At 34.3% G+C, this 19,059-nt stretch overlaps 1 protein-coding gene across 1 annotated transcript in view; it reads left to right on the plus strand.

Annotated features, from left to right (window-relative positions):
* The window catches only part of TUSC3 (tumor suppressor candidate 3), a gene marked incomplete at its 5' end in the record, with an annotated part of 60,498 nt that overhangs the window by 7,915 nt on the left and 33,524 nt on the right, over positions 1–19,059 (plus strand). The window contains 4 exons of the mRNA XM_009083808.1: positions 2,995–3,112; positions 5,522–5,662; positions 6,213–6,353; positions 16,092–16,181. Of these exons, the coding sequence (XP_009082056.1) occupies positions 2,995–3,112; positions 5,522–5,662; positions 6,213–6,353; positions 16,092–16,181 (490 nt within the window). The remainder of the gene's footprint in view (positions 1–2,994; positions 3,113–5,521; positions 5,663–6,212; positions 6,354–16,091; positions 16,182–19,059) is intronic.

Here is a 19,059-nt window from a genome sequence, read left to right on the forward strand (position 1 = left end):
TTCTTTTCCTAATATTCTATTTGTTTTGCTTACTATAATGTCAGACTAATAGAAGAAAATTAGTCTCATTAAATATAGCTGAATCTCTATAAATCTGATTAACTGCTATAGACACCAACATAATTTATATTTTTAAATAAAACTTTTAATATTTCATGAGTACCTTTTGCGTAATGGAAGGATTTTGTAGAGCATTTGCTTAGCAGCTTGCCTTCCAGTATATTGAATTTTCTGAGTAAATCTAATAGTAGCATTCCCTTTTGAGCTGGTCATTATTTTCTGGTAGCTGTGAATATTACTGTTATTGTTGCTAGCTCCTGTGTTGTTGTTATGATGAAGTTCTTAAGAGGTTGCTGTAGCAGCAATAATATTTGAATCTTCTCCATCTATCAAAAAATCCTGTCCAGCTAACAAAAGCAGTGCTAACATTATATTATTCTGTTGAGTTCAAACCAAGTGTAGTTCTTTGGTTTATGTTTTTAGAGTATTTCATATAATACTTATAATAATATTTCATATAGTTAACATTATTTCATGAAAACAAATTGATAGAATTGGCATTGACTAATTATAGAGATAAGTGGGTAAGAAATGGCAGTTGATATTATCTGTTGTTAATTGTCTTTTGTTAATTGAAGGCTGATTTTTTTTTTCAATCAAGTGCATATGTTTTTTACTCTTACTCTGTCTGAAAAGGAATGAACCAGTGCTACAGAAAGTTGTTAATGTGATTGTATCAGCATTATATCAGTTGGAAATTATATAGTGGATTGTGGGATGACCTTCAGTTCCGTATGTGGCAATCTTTTAATTTTTTTATTCCTGCCACTCCTTGTTTCACTTGCTCTTCTCCACACACTTCAAGAGCTGCTATGAGGATATATTACAGAATGCTTTGCTATTTTCAGTGTGATGATGAAATTGTGCTTTGAGTCTGTTGCAGAAAGAACTAAGGCAACCTTTTTCAAAGTGATACTTTCTACCTATTAGATTAATTCAAAATAGTTCAAAGATGCAGAATGCATGAAGACCTACAGGAACAAGTGTCCTCTCAAACACTGGGGGCATAAGTGGGGTATCTGAATTTCCCAGAAATACTGTTTCATCAGACGTGAAGGGTAGATGAAGAAGAATAGTATCAAGATGAAGTGATTTTTATCTTGTTCTTATAATAAAAATGGTTCAGCTTTAATATAGCAGGTTTAACGGAAGAGTGCACTACAGATATTACTTCAGATTTCACAGGATTCCTTTGATGTTGTCTGACTGCCCTCTTCAGGATGACATTGAATTTGTCAGTCTGCTTAGTGATTTTATCTTTTCTAGAAATAACCAAACTCATGCCTAAATTGCTTTTTTTTGAAGTTGCAAACTGCCCATTGAGAAGGGTCTTAAAGTAGCAAATTTTACTATGTCGGGTAATAAGGGTGAAAGTTAAGTTTTATTGTGCCTCATACTATTTATTCTTTGTGGGAGTAAGATCATAAATTTTCATTTTAGCTCTTGGGTTTTTTTATGATAGTACATGACAATATCTATCTCTTAGTATGACACAACTGTGCTGAAGTGTGTGTGTAATATATTTCATACCTAGAGTTGATCTCAGTTTTGAGGAAAGGGGGAAGGTGTTAGGATATCTGTGGTCCTGTAATGCTCTTTCCTTTCTTTGCTCTTGCAAACTACCATATGTATTATTTATGTTTTGTGCAGAGTTTCTCTTACAACAAAAAGACTTCTGCATTTGCAGCTTTTAAATAAACAGTGTTGTGCATCATCAAACACATAGAACTGCTTTTCTAGAAACACTGTTTTGAGAAAAGCTGCAGAATGCACTTATTTATACTACTTCTGCATCTTATCACATGCAAAGATGAGTTGCCAAGTGGTAAAACCCTGGTTTGAACTCTACAGCAGATATGATTAAATAGTAATATGGAAATTAGCAAAGGAGACTGTGTAAACCAAAAGTACTGCAAGCATTCTTTCATTTTGTGTGAGTTTTTTCATTTTGTTTTTATTTTTACCCTGAATTTTTTTGTTGAGATAGATTTGTCTTGTGGAAGGGGCCTATGGTTTTATGGTTCTGTGTGTTTAGAGAATGTTTCTGTTGGTAAGGATCCCAGGATTGTTCTCCTCTAATTCTGTTCCATTTCCCTTCCTCTTGGTTCAGGCAGGGCAAAAGTTGTTTTGGTTTGTATTCTTCTTGTTATGTTGGTTTTTTGTTAGTTTGGGGTTTTTTTCCCCCCTTAAAGCATACAGGTGAACAAGCAAAACCCAACCAACCAAAAAAACCCCAAAACCCCTGATGTGAGTATAGACCCCTGAGTAAAGGCAAGAGAAGACTTTCTGACATATTTGACAAGGAGCAAATCACCTTCTAGTCATGATACAAAGGCTTACTTAATGCTATGTGTTGTATAAAATTATCACTTTTAAAACAAGTTTTACAGAAATAACCCAAGGTTTATTGTGCTACTTAAAAGCCTCCTGTTCATTTACTTAGGACCATTTCCCCAGTACTCAACAGTTGCTTTGGATCTGCTGTTTCAGGGAGACTACTACTTTCACAGTTCTCTGTTATTTGTCTACTAGTTTCAGAATTCCTTGTGTACAGCTGTTTCCAGCCATTAAATCCTGATATCATATTCAAGGGCCACATAAGCATCTCCTTGCATGGATCTGTTAGCAAATTTGCATGACGCTTGCCACTCAGACCATTCCTATTTTCTGAGACTTTTAAATATGGAAAATATTACCTTTTCTTAACATCATCTTGGGATGTCTCTGGTACAGTTTAACTTGATACATTTCTAATTTTGAAGAAGACAAATCTGAAGCAGCGAGTTGCATAACTACTTGAAACCTTTTAATTGCTAGTGTGACTGTTGAGAATGCTGTTGCAAATGTAATTCATCTAACCACTGCAGCTGAATGTAGAATATTTTTTGCCAGTGACTGCCACATGGATGTACATTTGCTTCTTTTCCTTAACAGGCAAGCTAATGAAGAATATCAGGTGCTGGCTAATTCCTGGCGCTATTCATCTGCTTTTTCAAACAAACTGTTTTTCACTATAGTGGATTATGATGAAGGGGCAGATGTTTTTCAACAGGTAAATGCTGGATACTATAAAGCATTGTTAATTTTTTGAACTATGTGTCTATTTGCCAAATAATTCAAGACAAATTATTTTTTCTGTGTAGCTCTGTGTTTTGTATACAATTTCTTCCTGGTTAAAAACACCAGGCACTGCAGTTTCTATCACATCAGTGAAGACAGAATCTATCAGTAGCAACTTCTAGTATTTTCCAAGTGTAGTTTATATCTTTGTTTATAGATTGCATTATATGTATGTTGTTGTTTTTTTTCACCAAACAGTTGTTAATGTAGTTTTTTAGAATTAAGCACAATGCGGTAATATTTGCATTTAAAGATTTCCTTGATTTTCTCTTTAGAGGAAAAATGCTCTTAACTGAAAGAGCCTTTTAATTGCTTTTATGTAATACAATATTCTTCAGCTTTCATAATATTTGCATTAGTCTGGAAGTTCTTTTGGGAGAAGAGAAGAGACTGGTTTACCTTCCATATGTTGGCTATGAAGAGTGAAAAATCAGCTGTTGGAGAATAGTTTACAGTCCCCTCTTAAGTAGTTTAACACATCCCTTGAAAATTAACACTAAATACTGATGTGCTTTTCTTTGATATTTATTCGTTGTTTGAAGCTAAAATGCAGATTAAGGGGAGTTACAAGCTTTGAAGTTCTCTGTATATTTTAAACACCTTTTGCAGAAGTGTGTGATTTAAAACATTCAGGGGAAAAGATTAATATTTATTTTAAAAATGCTTAAAAAAGTTTAATTAGTGTATTTAATAAATATTTTTACTTCCAATTGACATATTAGAATGCATTGTGTAAAGAGTGGTTCCTAGCAGCTTAATTTAAAAATTAAAGATTTGCTCTACAAAAAGTTGTATTATTCTAACTTATAATACAAAATATGTTTTTTGATCTTGCATTAAGCCAATCAGTGCATATTAGAATAGTCCAGTCCAACTTGCTCCTTGTGTAACAGGACACTCATTCAGTTTATTTCAAATGTTATGCATTAAAAGTAATGTAAAATTTAGACAAAATTAAACAGAAATATGTAAGGCTTTGACTGTCTTTTGAAAGACAGTGTTAGAATAAGTGATGCTAATTACTTTATTTAAGATGGATTTGGTGCAAAGGCAATTCTGACCTTATATTTATGTGTGCAAACAAGTCATGCAATACTGATACCATAGCAAAAAAACCCAAAACAAAACAAAAAAACAACCAAAAAGTTATGTGATTTTGAATTTTCAGATTTTGCTATGTTTATAGAGAAGTGATAAAGCAGTTCCTGACCAACTGCCCCCAAACTCTATACAATGTCAGAAGGTTTCTGGATCTCAGAATGGTTCTGTATCTTATAAAATATTTTACTTAACTATTTCACAACGTTTGTCTTAGCCTTTTTTGGAATATCTTTTCTTTCCAAATCATTTCACTAAAGAAGAGGGTTACTTTTTGCTTAGATGGAAAATATTTTAGTAACTGGTAGTTTCTATTGATAAATTCAGTTCTGTATTTGATTAAATATTATGTTTTGGTAATATGATGAAACTAATTTTACAGGAATCAAACAAACAAGCTTGCTCTGCCTTTTTTATTTAAAGAGGTCCATATTGGATCATCTTTCAGTATTTCACCTCATCTTGTTACTTTTCCTTTTTTTACGTGCTTTATTGCACAATTTCTGAGATGGCTTGAATATGGAAGAATTTCATATAGTGAAATTGTATTTTATATTTATATATTATATTCTTCTATACCACCTTGAAAAGTTGACCTCAAAGTTGCAAGTGGCAAATGTAAATATAAATCTATGTTTATAACCTTTGAGGATTTTTTATATGCAGTGAATAGTTCCAGTGACATCAATATATGAATTAGCAGTAATTTCTAAAGCAAGTTATGTAGTCTAAGCCATTTTTCTAGGCCTTTCTGGGTTCAAAAGGACTAGTCACTAGTGGATAATCTGTCTTGCAGCCAGTGGAATGCTAGATGTATAGTTTAGTTAACTTTGGATTCATGAGAGCTAGGCAAGGGAAACTAACAAAGCTACTTTAAGAACTACTATCATCAAGCTACTTTACTCCCCTAGAATTACAAGCTAATATTCTTTAATAGATTGGATGGGGCAGGATCTCTGTTTTACCAATTACAGGAACAGTCTTAAGAGTGTGTGAGAATTTTAAAGCAATAGGATACTCTTACTCAGAAAAGCTTGTGGGTGAAATGCTCTGAATAATTACCATCCTGAAAAATCTACTGGAAGGAATATTTTGAGGACTATACATGAAGATGTATTAAGAAACATAATGTGTGGAGACAAACTATTTTTATGCTAATCAGACTTGTGTTGTTGAGGATATTATCTTGTATTTTGAGGATAGAGTACTAATTTTTTTTCTGCTGTTTTTCCTGATTTTGTAGCTGAATATGAACTCTGCCCCGACTTTTATGCATTTTCCTCCAAAAGGTAAACCCAAGAGAGCTGACACGTTTGACCTGCAGAGAATCGGATTTGCAGCTGAGCAGCTAGCTAAATGGATAGCTGACAGAACAGATGTTCATGTAAGTATTTCAACAGTTTTAGAAGTTGAAGCCAAATGTATCTTTGTAGTCTCAGACAGGCTGATGACAAATTCCATCTTTCCTCAATAACTTCTTTTGTCAAGTGAAGATTCTAGAACACATAAAAAAAAATTCATGGTACATGCCGTAACTTCTGCAGTTTGCAGATTATATTCCATTCTTGCTTTGTTCATTTTTATGTAGTCTTATTCTGGATGAAAACAAGCAGTGATAATTACTTTTTCATAATATGCTTTGTTAAATGCTATGTACAAAACACATAGTTGCAAATCTGCTTCTATTTCAGGCACGACCTGCAAATCTCTTGAAGAAGTAATGTTTCTGAGTTGAACAGTTAAAAATGATGCTTAATCTTTTTAATAGTATTTACTTAGTAACGAAATATTATTTTTTCTTATTTAAGTATACCTTTAGGGATTAGTTTTGCGGACTCTGAAAGCAGATTTCAGATGCTCCTTGTTTGTTTATATGGAATATGATCTATATGTGTGCATTTATTATGACCTCTATTTGCATATATCTTTTTCAGATCAGAGTGTTCAGGCCTCCTAACTATTCTGGTACAATTGCATTGGCTCTTCTGGTCTCTCTTGTTGGTGGCTTATTATATCTGCGAAGGAATAATTTAGAGTTCATCTACAACAAAACTGGCTGGGCCATGGCAGCTCTGGTATGCAGATTTTCCTTATTAATATGCTTTTTATTAGTTTCTTATCTTAGCATACGTGCCTTCATTACTTGCATGGTAGATTAAAAAACATTGCATTACTACATTGTTCAGAATGATACTATCAGAGCAGGATTCATAATCTAGATTTTGAGTCTAATTCTCATAAGCAGTAAGTTATCAATTACTAAGAGTAATTCTCTGAAAATTAGCAAATTCTCTGATAGCTGCAGCTTTTTGTTTGAACTTTAATGTGAAAATATTTCTCATAGTAAGTGTTACAGATGTTTGTGGCTGTGATTCAACTTTGTCCTTTTTTGATAAAATCAATAATGTTATTATTGGTTTAGTGTGGGTATTGATGTCAGACTCTATCAGTTTAGAGTAATGAAAGTTGAGAAAAGTAGCAAAGGCTTTTATATGTTTATAAGACAATGATAAAATATCTCAGAAGCAAGAAAGGGGGAATTTTTCAAAGCTGGTTTCAGTAGTACTGATGTTAACATTCTGCTGTTAACCTAAATGAGAATAGGATGATCTTGTAGTGCTAGCTCTGAGAAAGGACTATGAGGAGAGGCTGAGGGAGCTGGGGGTGTTCAGCCTGGAGAAGAGGAGGCTCAGGGGAGACCTTATCACCCTCTACAACTCCCTGACAGGAGGTTGGAGTCAGGTGGGGGTTGGCCTCTTCTCCCAGGCAACCAGCAGGAGGTCAAGAGGGCACAGACTCAAACTCTGCCAGGGGAGGTTTAGGTTGGATATTAGGAAGAGATTTTTTACAGAGAGGGTGATCAGACATTGGAATGTGCTGCCCAGGCTGGTGGTGGATTCACCATCCCTGGAGGTTTTCAAGCTGAGACTGGATGTAGCACTTAGTGCCATGGTCAAGTAACCACGGTAGGGTTGGACACGATGATCCAACCAGATTGATTCTTTGATTGTATATAGCCAACTAAATCCTCAAAGCCATAAATAATGAGTTAAGGTTTAATTTGCTTAATAATGTACTGCAGTGTGTTTATTTATATAATAGCTTTCAAAAGACTGTAGATGATGGTTAAGGTGCATCAGTAAGTACTTATAAATCTGCCATCATTGTGACTGACAGAAGAGGAAAAATCTGAGGAGCAGCATGTAAGGCTTAATTTTTAGGGACATGGCATCAGGAGCATTGTTATCAATACTAAAGTAGTGTCTGGGATTATCAAGTCCAATCTGACATTTTACTGCTTAATAGAGCTCCTTCCTGCTGTACTAGCAGTTATATTAATTGAGAACAGTAGTTTAAAAAAATTGTCCATGTGTTTTGTGCAGCCTAAATGAAGCTTTTCTTCTGTTAGCATGTAAATGATTTTTTTATTCCCTTGATCATTTTAAAGCCTTTTTCTCAACTTGCATCAATATGAATTAGCCTTTCTGAAAGCACATGACTAGGATTGTAGATGGAATATGACTTTCCTTGCGCAATAGCATTCATATTTAATGTCTCATGTAGGCTCCCTTTCCCACAAAAGCTTGGATCAGGTGGTCTTTTGAGGTCTTGTTCAACCTGGGCTGTTCTATAGTTCTGTGTATTTTAGGTCTGGTAGGAGTAGGTTGCTAATATATCCTATAATTGGGTTTGCCTTTTTAATGCCATGTCATATTGATGGTTTGCTCTTCTGCTCTGATTCAGCAGTATGAAAAGATGCCTTCTTTTTGTGATACTTCAGCTGATGGGCCTTTGGCAGCCTTTATTACATAAGTTCAAAGATAAAGGTCCATAGTCCCTGTTGAACTCTGATTCATTTTTATATCTTAATTATTAATAAGATCTTAAAAAGAAAAAGCTCTTTGTTCAGAATTCTGTAATTACTCTTGAATAATGGCTACTGATGATTCTGTTTTCTCTCATGTACTTATCATAGCTTTTCATACTAGTCTGCATAACATGCATTCTTTGTTTAATCAGTTTATTAATCTACACCATACATTGAGGAGGGAATAAAGAACCAGTTTTCAAATAAACCACCTTTAGGATTAGGTTTCAAGTAGAATGATGTTTTCTTTTGATGTGGAGAACCAGGGGCAGAATGTCTTCTTTGTTCCAGGATGTCATTTGGACTGTCCTGAGCTCTGGCATAGGGTTTTGACATTTCTACATTTCTCTTCCAAAGTAAGGATGTCATGTTTAGTTCCATTTGTTTTTCTAGATTACTGGTATTTTTCAAGGATAAAATCTTTTAAAGATGCACTACCCTCAGAAAACTCACATTTGATATGTGTCAGTCTAGCTTTTTTGGGGCTCATAATCTTAATTATGCACACCAAAATAGATATTTGTGTCAAAAATCAAAGAAAAATATGTAATCAGTGGTATTTCCTTTGTTTAACCATGTACTGTATCTCTGGAGACAGCAATTTAATTTCAATTTCATACCTCAGAGATCCAGATCGAAAGTGTAATGTTAAAATGTTTGGAGAATTGTGGTTTTCCCTTTATGAGGTTAAAATTAGTTCTTCAGACCATAGAATCATTCTATTAGAAGTTATGTTCAATAAATAGTGGAAGACATAATTAGTTTTGTCATTAGATTAAAATTAACACATCAATTCTTTCTTAGAATATTTGCTGTTTTCCTTAGCAGCAGCTCAACACTTTACGTCAGAATGTAACTGTAAATTACAACATAGAAAACTTAGAATTGCATTCAGCTGAACTCCTGTGGGCATGGTCAATGTCCAAATGTAATCAAACATTTAAAGAAATTGTATTAATGCCATTCTGTAATTGTCATCCTGTTCATTGTATCAACAAGCAAGGAACTAAAATGGCATTAGTGCCATTTATTTTTGCTAATACTATTTCCAGTAAAATTCTGTTGACTTTAAAAATTAATAGCACTTAAAGGATGTTTTGGAAAATGGTCTTTTATTTGAAAGTATATAGTAATTAATTACGGTGTTGAGCCAATGGTTCTTCTGCCTTCACAGCATTGTGAAAGCCTCATACTCTGAAAACTGATGTATTAGCAAAGATCATGCACTTACCACAAGTCCTTTTGGTCTTATTCATATCTACATGGACATAAAAGTTAATTTTACAAGTTTTTGATGGAATCAGCAGGGACTCCAGATTGCAGGCTTTTGCACAGATGACCTCAGTTAATGACTAGAATATGTTAAGATTCATAGGACTAAACAGATAGTTATTAATATAGTCATTCTAAGTTACTGCATAGTTATGATTATCTTACATAGGACTTTTTTCTCCTACCAGTCAAGCTTAGAGCTTCTTTTTAAATTAAAGCTCATTAAAAGGTAGAATGGAGAATATGGTGTCTAGTTAAGGGGAGGGAGTCATGCCTAATAAAATGATTTTTATGAAGTATATAATAAAAGTCATGAAAATTTAATTTAAAATAATTCTTCATGAGTATTTTTTCCTTTTTGAACTATAAAACCTAAATTAAACAGGGAAAGCCTGGCAAGATGCATAAAAACTACAGGAAGGCCATGTTTTGACAGAAGTATTGTCAATTATTTTGTTCCTTATTGGCAGTTCTTTTTTCAGATAACGTAGAACCGAAAAAGCATGGAAGCTTTTTTCTAAAAGCTATAGGTTTGGGGTTTGATTGTTTTTGGGAGGTGCTGTACTGCTAGCTAGCTAGCATTCATTAACCGTGCTGGAAAACCTTTTTTAATTTCAACTGAAATTTTTTGATAGTGATCCTGGGATTCAGTGACTGAAAACTGTATTATTGTAAACAGCAGTCTCTTGTTTTCTTTTTCTCTTTTTTTTTTTCAGAGCTGCTTAGTTTGCTCTGAAGAGCTTTTATGCTCCCAAATGTTGGATACTTTTTACTTAGATGAAAAATGGATGGTGCCACTCTGCTTGATTTAATGATTTGTTCCTAAAAATCAGAAGACAATTCTCAGCATAAAAGCCTCTGCTATTTTCACTAGCAGAACAGAGGATCCCAGAAATGTTAACTGAGTTCTTATTTGATAACTCCATTGATACCAAAATGTTGTGTCTCATAGGCAATATTTCCAGCACTGTTTCAGGAGAATATTTCAGAATGCAATTTTTAATGACCCATCTAATAGTTTTGATGGACTTGCAGAAGCAAGACCAGAGCTTTCATCTTACCCATATATTCCATAGCCAGTTCAGACAAGACCATTGAATTGGTTTCATCCTCAGCATTAGATTGTGCAACAGAAATATTAGTGGTTTCATGCCCTTATTGAAGCACTGCAAACTCTGGTAGTATCTTGTATGCCTTAGGCATTTTCACTTACAACAATACCCAGAAGAATTTTAGAATGGCAAACCAGGATGACTGAGTCACATTGCGTAATATCCCAAAAGATGTCTTTTGAGATCTCATCCAAAATCTATCCCTTAGATATCTTAGATTTTAATTCAAATTCTGCTACTCGTCTGTGGATATTTTCCCCTCTGACATGCTAACGCAAAAATGAGGAAGGACTTCAGTCCTTAGATATTTGCAGAGTTCTGTCCTTTTATACTGATAACAGGAAGCAATTCAGACTCTTGTCAAGACTCTTTCTTCATTTCTTAAGCAGAGAGAAGAAAAGGTCAGGCAGTATAAAGTAGCCAAGCTTCTAGCATTTTAGATAAGGAATTGCTTCATTTTAGATGACATTACTTGCGCTGAGAGTTTATCTGTTCTGTTGGCTAGAATGTGGGAAACTAGGGATACTTTAAAAGCATTTTCTTTACCAGGCTGCCACTGTGGGTTGCTGCATGTAATTTTCAGTTTCATTTTATGTGTGTATTTCAGATTTATTTATATACTTGTGGAATCTGGGAAGGCAAAATTTGTGCTCAGATTAGAATGCAGCTATCTAGGAGTTGATTCTATTGGGCAAAATATGTCAGGTCACTTGAATGAGGAGACAAAGCATGTGTTTATTGTTGTCATAAGAGTTAATAGTGATGAGAAATGTGTTCTGTGCTGATACTCTCCACAGTACCTATACCATATAGTACATTCATCATCAGTTATTGGTCCAAAAGAGCTTGAAGGGTATTACGGCTACTAGTGGCTGCTTCATCCCTTTTTGGGAATGAGGATAAAGTAAGTAATGTGTTTTATTCAAAGATACATGTATAGAAAAAGTCAGTTTCCCCTGCGTGAGTAGATAGGCGTCTCAAATGAGCACCAATAAATGCTGATTATTAATTTCCTTTTCTTCCCATAGTTAGAAGTTTTAGAAATACATATTTAAATATACAGAAATCCACTCTCTTTGATTCTGTGTTGTACTCCCTGTCCTTGAATTGCATATCTCTTACTAGAGGTTCTAGTAAGTGATGGATTATTATTTAGAAATTGAGTACAGATCTCATAGTTCTGGAGCCTTCATTGAGTAAAAAAGCAAAGCTAAACTGGATCGAAAGAATAACATTTTTTTAAAACAGTAATTGTGAAATGGTTAAAACTTACATGTATAGAATAATATAGAAATTAAGTGCAGATGTGGCTGTCCATGTCTCCCCATTTTTGGGGGATTTCTTTTTTGAAACTATGCTTAAGGGTAACTATTTTTCTTACGTGTTTCCAGTGTTCTTGGATCTAAACTTGTGAAGAGAAATCTAATTATCTGCTTTGTATAGTATCTGCTAATAGGAGGCTTCTCTTCAAAATGCATGCTAAATGGATTTTTAAGTCTCTAGCAATTTTGTTGAATGAGCTGGCAGATACTCTTAAATAAATCTTATGCCTTTGAGAAAGTGATGTATTAAACCCAAATAAATTATTTGACAAAGTTTGCAAGACCAAGAACAGTAGAGAAATTCTACCAATGCACCTGTAAAGTTGTGTCTTGCTAGCAATTCAGTGTTCTGCTGGAAGTCTTGGTGCTTAATTTACTTTGCATCTGTTCTTAGAAGCCTTGTGGTTTACACACAAATGCACCACAGATGAGCTGAAAATTTCCTTCTTAGTGAAGCTAAGCATGAAGCTGTCAAGAAAGCACTTCTTGCAATTTGTTAACAAGATCCTTGAGCAGACCTGTCTACAAATGCAGTGTACTGACCTAATTGGGGTGAGCTTCATTGCCACTGCAGACATCCTGTCAACATTTGGTCTTGAAACCATGCTATGTTGTAGCAAATCATTGTTCTTTCCCTCTGTGCTACACCAGCCAATAGTGTAGATCTACACTGATTTTATCATTTAGATGCAGAATAAGCTACCTAAATCTGAAAATTCTTAAAATAGCTAAACCCTGAACTCCTCTAATAAATCAGGTGGCATGCAGCACTTAGTGCTGTTCTTGGAGTCTGACAAGGAGAAAGAAAGGAGCTCTCTTCTCCGTAGAACTGCTGTACTGACTATACTATGGATACCTGGGGTTGTACTCAAAGAAAGCATGAATTTTCTCCTGTACTCCAATTTTCATACTTTGTACTTTGACAAGATCCAAGAAAACTGTGGAAAGGGGCCATTTCTCTACATATGAATTCTTCATAGAAATAAATACAATATAAACCTGTAAGGAAAATATGAAGTCATTAATCGCATGTTACAGACTGCTCAGTTGTAGAAATTAATTTGGCAAACTTTTGTCCTGGGAATAATCAACTCCAGGTGTTGTGGAAACTTGAATCCCAAAGCATGGGATCATATGGAAACTATGCTGTTAGGAATGGTAAGCTGTGTATCAGCATGATGTATCATAGATGTATGCATCTGTTCTACAAATAATGGTTTGTATTTCAAGTGTATTTTACAAACAGAGGAAGTATGTAATTTCCAGTCTTGGTTTTGTACTCAGATGATTGTCATTGGAGAATACAGAACACAGCAAAAGGAGCTTGAATGTCAAGTGCTATCTATAGCATACAAAATGCTGGCTTAGGGAATATGATGGAAATTCTCTGTTGTTAAGATATTTACAATAGATGAAGAGTGGAAAAGGCCGAGGGAGAAGCTGGAGAATGTTTTTTGGCCCCTGAAAAACTAGTTGTGGAATACACTGTAAAAAGGAGCATGATGGCAGATAATCCTGTTAGATCCAGTATGTGGTGTACTGAATTAGTTTTCTTGGTCACTGACAGTCTGAACTGGAAGAGCATGAAAGATGGCTTCAGGAGAAATAACCAGATTGAAAAGTCTTTCCTTTTCAGTAATGTTAATACTTGATATTTTCTTCTCCCTACTTTTGTATCTTGTAGAAAATTTTTGGTTAGCTGTTACATTGTCTCACAGTATGGTATTTGTATTGTCAAGCATTAAAGATCTTCAGTAATTTGAGAGAGCTATCTTTTGTGAAATAAATGTCTGTATATAAAGTGGGGTGGGGTCTTTTACTCTTTCTATCTGGAAGCAGATTTGGCCCTTGGGAATGTAAATTACAAACAGTAATTTAAGAATGAGTAAAATGACTTTTCATACAAAACTCACTTTCAGAGAGCCACAGTTTGTGTACTCTATGTATCTGTTGGCTTTCAGTGTTTTACTTTGCAGCTAGGTTTTGGCCTTTCAAAATATCTCTTTCATCTCGCTTTTGTAACCCACATTTTCAGTCTCTACACTTTTGTACTTTCATATAAGCTATCTATTGTGTGATTCATCACCAAAATTGCAGTGTAAATTTCTCTGCTAAAACAGTCTGGAAGGTATACTACCCTTTTCTAGTGATGCAACTGTATACTCTTTTAATTTTGTTGCACATTATTAATTAAAACATAATCCATTTGCTAATAGTCACTACCAGTGTGTCTTCCTCTGTCATATTAATTACTATACTGTTACATTCCAAAAATCCTGTTAAGGGCAAAATGAAACACACTTTATATTAAAGCCAAGAACCTGTTCTTAGTGTAATTAAAGTCTTAACACTACAAGAAAAAATTCTAATTAAACGAAATACAAAAATGTATATTTTCTTTCTATTAAAATTATGCCACATTTAAAATTGTTCTGCATATGCTTCTTAGCATTTTTCCCTTTCTCTGATGTTGTGGTTACTCTTCTACTGTTTCTGGATCTTGAGATCATTCTTTGGCTTTGGTTTGGAGTGACTGGATACTATGATGTGTTGTCAGCATTCCAGATTATTTGCTGGGAGGATTATGCTGCTGCTGCTTTCTTCCTCTTTGCTCTGGGGTCCACTTGGGGCTATTTCATGCATTGTGTTTCCTTCACTGATCTGTAACTGAATTTTGCATCAAAATTTACTGGGTAAATGGGGATGGTCTTCATTCTGTTGGATGTTTGCCCTTTGCTCTCTTTCTTAGCCCTAAAACTGTTTTTGACCAGCTCCCATGTCTGTGTTTCTTTATTCACTATGGTGTAATATTTTTAGGTTTGGGATCGCCGGTGTAATCCTGTGCCTCCTTTCTTATCATTCCATACTGGTACACTCCATCCTGTGTTTACATTTTTGCTATCTCTGCTGTCATCTCATGTCTGCTCTACATCATGTTGGTCATAAAATATTTTATTCTAAACATAGTAGAGGAAAATTAATATGCTATGCAAAGATAAGCAAATGTAAACTAGACATTGTCACCTGGTCTTTGGAAAAATTGCTGTTTCAATTGAACCACTTAAAAAACCCAACAACCACCAAACAAGCAAACAAACAAAAAAGCCCCAACAAACCAGGAAAGCCAAGACAGATTTGAATAAAGCCTGACAAGATTCAGTCCTAAGGCCTTGCAAAATTTGTTCATATTGCTAGAGGTGACAGTGCTGCATTTACAGGGATGCAGAGCTACACTAGCTTATATTTATTTCACAAATGTGTTACTAAACATTCTTTAAAGAAAACTCTTTTTAAAAAGTTCATTAAAAAATGAACTGTGGTTTAGTTAGCTATTATGGTATGAACTTTGACATTCATGACCTGTCTGCCTAAATCACTATGACTTTACTATGCTGGTGGGAATATTGATGTATAGTAAAAATGAGCAGATATGTAACTGTACTTAAATTATCTCAGAGTTTTTGTAAGGATTATACCGATAAAACAGTAGACATATTTAGATGAGACAAGTTTCTTATTTCTGATTTTCTCATTTGGTAATCAAAAGATGTTTTCCCCTTTAAGATATTCATAATGACTCTTGATTTGACTGTGATATTTGTCATGTAGATTCTGCACTATGACTTTGTATGGGACTTTATCTCTATTTTCACAGTTGTCATACATCCCTAACCTAACTTCAGTTATTTGTCATAGCTGAAATGAGTCACAGTCATGTAGGACACACAATGAGAATTTCATAAAATAGGACAGGTTTTTTTTAGTAACTGGATTTTTTTTCTCTGGCTTAATATACCATTTCATACACCTGAAGGCAAACAGGCAAGCTAAACATTTGTATAGGATTAGAGGCAGAAATATTTTCATGAAAGTTTATATAAATCTTGAATACCAGCTTCTAGAACATTTGCAGTGCATGTCTTCTACTGCTGCAGGTGCTTTTTGCCATATACATGTATAAATGTGGCAATTCCAAGTGCACATAAATATAGGATTATTTCAAATGACATTTGGAAAATCTATCTTGAGCTAGCTCTTTTTCATAGTGACAGAATTCATTAAGAATTTTATGAGAGCAACACATCTGAATACCCTATCCTAAAATTGAAATAGATTTAGATATTGTGTTTGGTTAGGGAAACAATTATATATATAAAACAAGAATCACCAGCAGAATGGTTTTCAATTCAGTTCCTCATGGTAAATTAATGTGTATATTATTTTTCTATTTTTTTCTAGTGTGTTGTATTTGCTATGACATCTGGTCAGATGTGGAATCACATCCGTGGACCACCATATGCTCATAAAAATCCTCAGAATGGACAAGTGGTGAGTTGATTATTTTAATTTTATTTTGAGAGGAAATATTATATAGACAGTTGCTTCCTACAGTGAATGAACTTCCAACTTGCAAATAATTGCAGTTCCACAGCACTGTATGACAGTGTGTCAGAGTCTATTGTCTCCAGTTGTAAGCAGTCTGTGTTTTGGAATTAAAGATGTTTAGAAAGTGCCACCTTCTTTGGTATGAGCAATGAAATGCATGGCCATGGTTTTCAAAATTCACTCTATCAGGCTCACAGCTGTAGTGAATGTGTTGTAATATGTTTCATACCTTGAAATTTCCACTGCCCAAAGATAGACACAGGTACTGTGTCTTATTGTAGGGACATGCTTGCTTACATAGTGAAAAATGAATTTGTTTTGTTTCTTCCTTCAGGCTACATTTATACAAACCTTTGAGGTTTGTAACCTATTATCTTCCTTTCCTGATCATTTTAGTTAGAAAAGGAGATGCTAAATCTTTTTGGGTGCTTTGTACTGTTTTCTACCATGCCCATAATTCTTCCACTGAAATGTATAGAATGCTTTTTCCTATATCTTTGCTCCTTCAATTTAAATTCTTTATCAGATTTACTGAGATGTTACCTTTGACTAGTACCAAAATTGCTGTTATATCCTGGTACTCCTGCCTCTGAAGGAATTATCTTATTTGCTTATTTCTGCACACAAATTAGCAAATGTTCATCAAGTTTTAGAAAAATAAACTTTGTCTGCTGGGAAAGTAAAGAGGACCTTTGATAGTTTCTTATACTCTGTTATTTACCACTTTTCAAGCAATTTCTTGGGATGGAATCTACAAACCTTGTAATGAACTTAATGTTCAGGAAGCTTTGTCATAACTAGTGGCCTGTTGAGCTATTTTCAGCTTTGGCTATCACTAAAGGAAACTGTCTTGTGTCTTAAAGAAAAACATTATTTGAAGCCCCCTTTATATCCTGTCTTAATTGGAGTAGGAAAAACTGATGGTTTTACTTAGATATATGCTTTTTCTCAGGAATGAAGCAGCACATTGATGTCATAAAATGACAGTTTAATCTGTGAACTTTGTTATGCAGATGTAGAATTGATGATGTAATGATCTCTGTAAAACACTTTATGAAAATTTAGAATTTTTCATTACTGCATTGTGGAACTAAATTTATGACGCTTTCCTATGGAGTGACAGAAAGGAGAAATACTGCATAGAACAAGCACAGTTTTGTGGCAAATTATTGTTTACCATATCCAGTTTTGTACACATTGCCCATCTTATAGAACTGTTTCTGAAGTATACCCTACATTAAATAATTTTAAAATATTCCTGAATTAGTGCCAGCTTGTCTAAGTTTTCAGAGTCTGAACTCGTATCCTGACTGTTTGAAAAGCTACTAGTTTGGGAATGTTAACACACAGAATTAAATAATGGAAACAATGGTAAAGGTGGTTTTAAATTCTAGATACTAACCTTTGTTTTGGTCAAAATACATACATTAATTTCTGGTTTTGCTCTATTATATGACTTCCCATAAGTTATTTGTGCCTCTAATTCATCTGTGTCTCCTTGTTCCTATCTGTCAGTACTCTTACATCTTTGGAGTTATGTCTGTGTCAGTAAGTAAAACCAGTGAGATTCTGAGAATTAAAAAAGTATAGATCACTAAGTTCCTGCTTTAATTAGACTATCACTGACCAGTAGAGTTGTAATTTAAAGCTCTAACTTTAGAAATGTTGGAAACTTAATAAGTATTCTAGAAACCTTTACTGATTTTACATTGTGGGCTGTTTTTTTTCAAATAACACTATTGAACATTTTCCTGTTTCATTTTTCTAGTACTTATCTTGGTTTCTGTGAATTGCAAGTTATAAAAGTGCTTATACAACACTTCTGTGATATTTATTCAACCATGGTAATTCACTGTAACACTTTCAGAATTAAGTCAGCAACTGCTGTCTTCACATCTGGATGAAATTTAACTCATCACTTTCTTTGCAACGTCTAGAATTCAGTACCAATTCCAAATTTGCATGCCAATTTTATACAAGGATTACTTGCATGTAATACTCTGAAACCTTGTTGTCAGCCTTACCACAAAAATTTTCGGTTTTAAGTGGAGGCATCAAATAGCTCACCAAGCTTGATAGTTTTTATTGTTAGGTTCAAAATTACTGATTCAGGGCTTACTTCATCAGAGTTGCTGGTTCAGTTCTGTACTAGCTGTAGAGCCTGATATGCCTTTGATATGAATGATATGATTTGGAAAGTGGTAGTACTCTGCCTTCAGAAACTGTTCCTTGCCTTAAATATCTCCTATTGCATGCTTTATTCCCATTGTAACTTTAGATGACAATTTCTTTTCCTTAAATTCCTATTTTTTTCAAAAGATGTGAAAAGACATCTGTTTGCTTAGACAATACTGCTTACCAGTATCTTATGCAAGTAATACTACCAGTTCTTAAGATTTTTGGGTTGTGCACTGCATTTATCATTCTTTGCTTGATTACCTAAACTACCTTAATTCTATGATTGTATCCTTTGAAGCTTTTAAACCGTATTTTTGTATTTCTGTGTGGTTTATTCTGTGAAGCTGATGTGCTCTCTGATTGAGGTTGTTGCAGTTACTTCTTTATTCCGTGTTGCCATCAGCTAAATTCAGGTTTTGGGTTCACATGAAAGCAGCATTGTTTGATATTTCAGTTCTGATTTGGGCTGATGAAACTGGTGCTAGTCTTCTATCTTGACACATACTTTATCTCTGTTACATTTCTGAAGTTCTCCATCTTTTGCCAAATAATTTTGTTAGGATTAGGCCCTTATTGACTCATAAGATTTCATCAGCTTTTAATCAAATAGCAACAATGGATACAAAAGCATTTGTGTATGTCT

Source organism: Acanthisitta chloris, unplaced genomic scaffold (assembly GCF_000695815.1).
Source record: "Acanthisitta chloris isolate BGI_N310 unplaced genomic scaffold, ASM69581v1 scaffold1101, whole genome shotgun sequence".
Lineage (NCBI taxonomy): Eukaryota > Metazoa > Chordata > Aves > Passeriformes > Acanthisittidae > Acanthisitta > Acanthisitta chloris.